Raw genomic sequence first — 5684 nt, forward strand, 5'->3', positions numbered from 1 at the left:
AATAGTCCGATCAACTGGTCGGCGACAAAGTCCATGAACCTAGCGGTCCGACCAGTTGATCGGTGGAGAAGTCCAAGCACCAGGTGGTCCGATCACCTAGACGATGATCCTGCAATATAAACATGTAGAACGGGTAGTACATGATGTAAAAATATATGAACTCTAGAGAAAAAAATAGCGTATGTAGCTTGGCGATCAGTTAGAGTGAAGATGTATTTAATATAAACCGTCCAAACAGTTAGTGTATAGCTGAGTCTCCAGCCCTAGCTAGCCTGTTAACCATAACACGGAGCACGGAGCCCGTGCACATATAGGAGGAACAAGCATCGCTAAAGAGCCGCTGCTGACCACCCATAATGTAGAGGGTAGACGCTCGTGCACGTGTAGGAAGGAGCCGGAGATAGGGCCATCTCTAGAGGCGTCCGAGCATCAACAGGACTGTTCAGGGGTCCAGAAAATCATTTGGAGAGCAAACATGGAGAAAACAGCTCAGAGAAATATCATGGCGATTAACAAAGATTAGAGAATATTTTAAACAATATTAAAGCGTGACTTAGTTTTAGACAGAACGACTGATCGGTGGCGTATGGCGCTATCTGATCGGCGAGAGAATGGACGTCTTCAACCTGGTTGATGAATTTGCCCCTTAGGGCATCATGGAAGGTGGCGGCGACGGTGAACCCAAAAGGTAGGGCCGTAACCCCTAGAGTTTCTCAAGCAGCCTCCAATAGATTTAATCAATGGATGCGATCAGATCGTCGTTGTTGATCTACCTCCTCTAGTAGCGAGGAAGTGGGCGGCGAGTTATTGATGAAGGCGACCTTGGAGGCAGTTTCGAGATCGAATCTGCAGTCGCGGGGGATTATGTAGCCAGCGATGAATCATCATCGTGGACCAGCATGGATCTCAACGAGATTGATGACGAGACCCATCTGGCTCGCCATGGATCAAGCGCACATCCCTACCTGCGCGCGCCAACTGTCGACAGAATATCGTCGGTAGTCCTCCAAAGAGTATCCCACGATGGTAGATTTATCGTAGAGGTGAGTGAGATGGTAATACAAGCACCAAGACACAAGATTTAGACAGGTTTGGCCATCAGTATGTATTGCATTGAGATGTATAGATCGTGTCCACTAGGGGACCCCTGCCTCTCCTTATATACTCTGGAGGGGTAGAGTTATAAGGAAAGTAGCCTATTTGGTACTATATAATATCTTGCGGTGCACGCCGAGCAGTGTCGTGTACGCCTTGATCTTGTGGGCTGGGCCACCTCTGATGGTGCGACCAATGTCTTGTCTTGTGGATACCGGGGGCCATACCCCCACAGTGTCCCTGATAGCTTTGATGGATCTTTGGCATACCTATTCAAATACCTGGTGCCATGCTCGAGTGGATCTTCAGCCACCTGAAGGCAACCATGCAAAAATTGTGGCTTAATTAAAAGCCTTCAATTATCCATATGCAAATTGAGGGAAGGATCAATACCTCATGGACACTCATGGCTGAAGGGAGATGCAGGTAACGGACAACACGACGCCGACGGGAAGCTAGGCAAGGTCAGGACACGCGTGCCATCGAGAAGGACTCATGGTGCCGGTGGAGTGCGGCAGGGCGACGCCGCGACCTGTCAGCAGCGCTCGGCGGAGGCGTGGCCGTCGGGGCGCACGCGATGGCGGCGGCGGCGGCAGCCTCATGTGTTGCCGCGGCCGAAGACGACGACGCCTCCTCGAAGACCGACGGCTGCCCCGCGCCTAGGCCTGCGCATCGCGGAGGTACATCCGACGCGTGGAGCCATCGTGCCCTTCGCCTAGACCCTAGGCGCGGGCGCTACTGTGCGTGGAGCCGCCGCCGTCCTCTCCTGACCTGCAGGCACATGCGTGTGGGAGGTCCGCGGGAGGACGATAGAGGGCAGACACACTAAACATGAGCCGTCAGATTTGGATGAGTAATGAGAGAGAATAGCTAAGAGATAATCTGGTGCATCCGTTTTGATGGTGTTATATTTTCTGGGTGTATTCATGGGTGTGGATGTAGCATAGGTTATGACTGTGGAGCATGCATTTGTTGTATGGCTGTATATTTATTCTAACTGGTGTATTATAGGGGTGATAGATTTATTTTTAGTTGTGTGATTTGTATTACCAAATATTATTGTAGCGGTAACACTATACCAGTAGTAGGTAGTAGGTGTTAGTGCTGACTGCTGAAGGACCGAAGAATAAGAAATAAACTTGGACCCCAGAACTCAGCAAAGGGTGTTGGGTGCCGGCCCCACTGAAAAACATTCTTAATCCATGCAACTTATTCATCATTTAAAAAAGAAAAGCAACGCAAAAATTCGCTGATAGGCGGCGTACTACTTTTAACCATACAATGGGCCAACTACACAGGTAGTGCTAGTGTTGTAAGCGGCATTCGGACAGTTCCACGGGTCGTGCGGGATAGAATCGGTCCACCACTCCCGTACCCCGAACCACCTGACCTGAGAGGGAGACCGTGCTCCCCTCGCCGCCGCCGCCGCCGCTTCCCCCGCCGGAGAAGATGGCCGAGAAGCCGGCGGGGCCCACCTCGAGGACGAGGACCCGAGGCGGCCTCGCGGTCTCAGCTCCCTCCTCCAGGTCTCCCTTCCCTCGATCTGCATTTCCACCGCCGTTTCGTTTTGAATCTTTTTGAACTCGGTTCAGCTGTTCGTTCCGCATTTCCTGATGCAGGAGGCTGTCTTCGATATCGTTCACCGCGGCCCCGAATCAGAGCAAGAAGGTGCGGTTCCGCTCGTCCCTTTCAAAATACCTGCAACTTTGCTCTGCGCTTTTCTAGCTTTTGAGATCAGGTGTTTTTTTTGGGTAGTAAGTGGGGTTCCTCTGATCGATTTTCGAATCTTCTTTTGTTTTCTGCACTAGTAGTGCCACAGAAGTTGTTGTGATTGGGCACGGAACAATGCATTGATGAAGTAGAGTGAGGAATTATCTTTTAATAGTGTACAGTGCGGTTACCAGAAATGCAAGCCGCGGTACTACTGGTTGTTGCTGATATCTACTCCAACATCTCTATGTGCAGGTTCCTGACCCCCCAAAGGCCGTGAGGCCAACAAGAGCCACGCCTGCCAAGAAGCGGCCACAAGTGGATCAGGCTCAGAAGCGGAGACAAGATATTACTGCTCTCCAGGAGCAGCTTAGTGGCCTGCAAAGGAAGTTGCATGAGAAAGATGAAGCTCTGAGATCCGCGGAGAACTTGATCGGCCGAATTACTGCGGCGAATGAAGCAGTTGATGGCTTGAGGAGCCAGCTCTCCGAGAAGGAATTACTGATTGAATCTACTGGTTCGGAGCTACATGGTGCTAAGGTGAATTAGGATTTGGTCAATACCTTTTGCAGTGCAATACATTGAATATACTGTTTTCTTTGGAATTTCACACGAGAAAGCACCATTTTACCTATCACATTATTGTCTTTCAAAGTTAGAGAAAACTGCTTTTCTTTTGGCATTGCTCACTGTTGAATATACTTTGCAGCCCAATTGAGGGCTAATTTAAATGGTCATCCTGAAATAGTGCCATTATATGTACACCATCTTTCATAAACCCATGATGATCCCACACTAGTTAGTCCATCTTTGTATTATCATTTCATGATTGATGTTGGACTGCAATGGACAAAGGAACTTCTTGTGCTATAGTTTGAGGCTCTAAGTACACTGTAGTTGGACATTCAGTGTTGTTCCATGGTTTAGACAATCCATTTTCAAATACGAAAGGGGGCCCCATTCATAATTCTACTCTTCCTGTATGTTTCCTGAAGTTTGTTGCTAAGCGATCCTGTTATTCATGTTTGAACCGCTTTGTCCATTATGATATATTTGTTGCTGACTTTTGTGCTTATGCTTGTTCATGCTATAGATTGCTTGCATCATGTGAAATCACCTCCTGTAACCTTTATTTATGTGACACATAACTAAAGATGCTCTCTAAAATCACATGTTTAATAGCAAAACTGTAGTAACTTGTTTAACTTCCATTTATTGTAGATCATGCTAGCAGAGAAGCAGGCAGCACTAGAGAAGTTAGAGTGGGAGGCAAATGTGTCGAGTACGAAGGTGGAAGAACTCCAAGTTGATGTAGCTTCTATGGATGCTGAGGTTTCTGCTCTTATGAAGTTGTTCAGGAAAATTACAGAGAATGACAAAGCCCCTCCACCCAGGGATAGAACTGATGATTTGTCTTTGGAATGCGAGCCAGTTCAACTTGATGTAAGTTACTATTTTTTCCTGGTTGAAGTTCCGTTTCAGTCTTTAGCATAATAGTTGTGCGATTTTTCTTTCCTGTAATACAAGTTTACTCTAACCAGCGAAAGCATGCATATATTTATGTTTTATTTCTGAATTCTAACTTGCTGCCCCTTTTGACATGTGGTAGGACACAGTTGATGATACTGATGCTGAGAAGATGGAGCAGGAAATGTCAGCCTACGCCTCAGCTCTAGCTGCCGCGAAGGAGAACCCTACCGACGAGTTCATGAGAGCAGTAACCGAAGCAAGGTTAAGACTTCAAGCCGTTGTACTCTGACCAGACTGAAGGGAGTGTATAACCAAAGCAAGTGAAGTCGATACCCTCGCTGATGACTGTGTTTTGCCGATGGCGCCCCACTCCCTGCTGACTGTGCTCGCTCCGGGCCTTGTTTGTGTTCTTCTCCCACTTTGGATCTGATCACGGCCGCCAGTGAGCTTGTTGTAACTTGTAAGGCTATGAACCGTGTTGTACGTGACTGAACCTCCTTAATACTAGATGGCATCGTGTACTTTTCCAGCAACAAGATGGTTTGGCCTGTGTTGACGGCCGCACGTTCTTGTTTTGTTGCGGTGCGGCCCGTGCTGCAATCTCATATATAGGGACTATTTGACATGGCTCTACTCCAGCAACTCTATTAAAAAATCCAGCCAAACATCCTAACTCCGAAACTCTATGGAGCTGCCGACTCCATGGAGCTGTAGTACAAATGGAGGTGGAGTTTTCGAGCACCTCTTTTGTAGCTCCAAAACCACTCAATATGAACCTCCTCGTGGAGTTGGTGGAAAATTACCTACTACTGTCACTGATTACATAGAAAAACGGTTCGATTCTATTTCTCCCGAGCCCCCGCCGCAGTGACTCCCTCCCACGCCGTCGTCTTCCTCCCCCGCCGCCATGGGTGGCCGCCGAGCTCCTCTGCGACCGAGCCCTCCCTCTCGCCTCGCCTTACAAAAGCACGCCTGAGCTCCGCACGTAGCACGCCGCCGCCGCCTCTGCCCTCCCCGAGCCCTCTACCTCTCTCCAGCGCTCCAATCACCACCATAGCCGCCATGGCTGAGCGAACGACCGAGCTCTCGATCTCCTCACCAGAGCTCTCCCCCACCCCGATTTTATTCTCTGTGGGTTCTCAGAGACACCATGAGGTCTACTACTTCAAGCAGCTCCCGGAGGTGTCCTCCCGCATGAGATCCACCGCCAGGCGGCTGCGACGGCGGCGCGGGTGATCGTCATCGAGGCCTGCGCCGCCGAGAAGGTACGCGCCTTCGCCGCCGAGCGCGGCGTGCCCGTGGTCGCCGTCGACGGTGAGTTCGAGGGCTGCCTCCGGCTTCGGGACCTCATGGACGCCGCCGAGCCACTGATAGAGACGAAACAGAGAGGAAAAGAGTAGAGGAAAAAA

At 49.6% G+C, this 5684-nt stretch overlaps 1 protein-coding gene across 1 annotated transcript; it reads left to right on the top strand.

The window, feature by feature from the left end:
- Positions 1–2415: 2415 nt before the first annotated feature.
- LOC136546424 (protein MICROTUBULE BINDING PROTEIN 2C-like) lies at positions 2416–4811 on the top strand. Its single transcript, XM_066538402.1, has 5 exons — positions 2416–2621; positions 2715–2763; positions 3061–3345; positions 4027–4248; positions 4415–4811. The coding sequence occupies exons 1-5, from the start codon at positions 2545–2547 to the stop codon at positions 4562–4564; spliced, it is 783 nt and encodes a 260-aa protein (XP_066394499.1). The 5' UTR covers positions 2416–2544; the 3' UTR covers positions 4565–4811.
- The last annotated feature ends 873 nt before the right edge of the window (positions 4812–5684 follow it).

This window comes from Miscanthus floridulus, chromosome 3 (assembly GCF_019320115.1).
Source record: "Miscanthus floridulus cultivar M001 chromosome 3, ASM1932011v1, whole genome shotgun sequence".
NCBI lineage: Eukaryota > Viridiplantae > Streptophyta > Magnoliopsida > Poales > Poaceae > Miscanthus > Miscanthus floridulus.

Bases quoted from the DNA above. Each gene is read 5' to 3' on its own strand.
- LOC136546424 (XM_066538402.1), top strand. From the start codon at position 2,545: ATGGCCGAGAAGCCGGCGGGGCCCACCTCGAGGACGAGGACCCGAGGC. The intron at 2,622-2,714 runs GTCTCCCTTCCC...TTCCTGATGCAG, and splicing joins GTCTCAGCTCCCTCCTCCAG to GAGGCTGTCTTCGATATCGT. The intron at 3,346-4,026 runs GTGAATTAGGAT...CATTTATTGTAG, and splicing joins CGGAGCTACATGGTGCTAAG to ATCATGCTAGCAGAGAAGCA.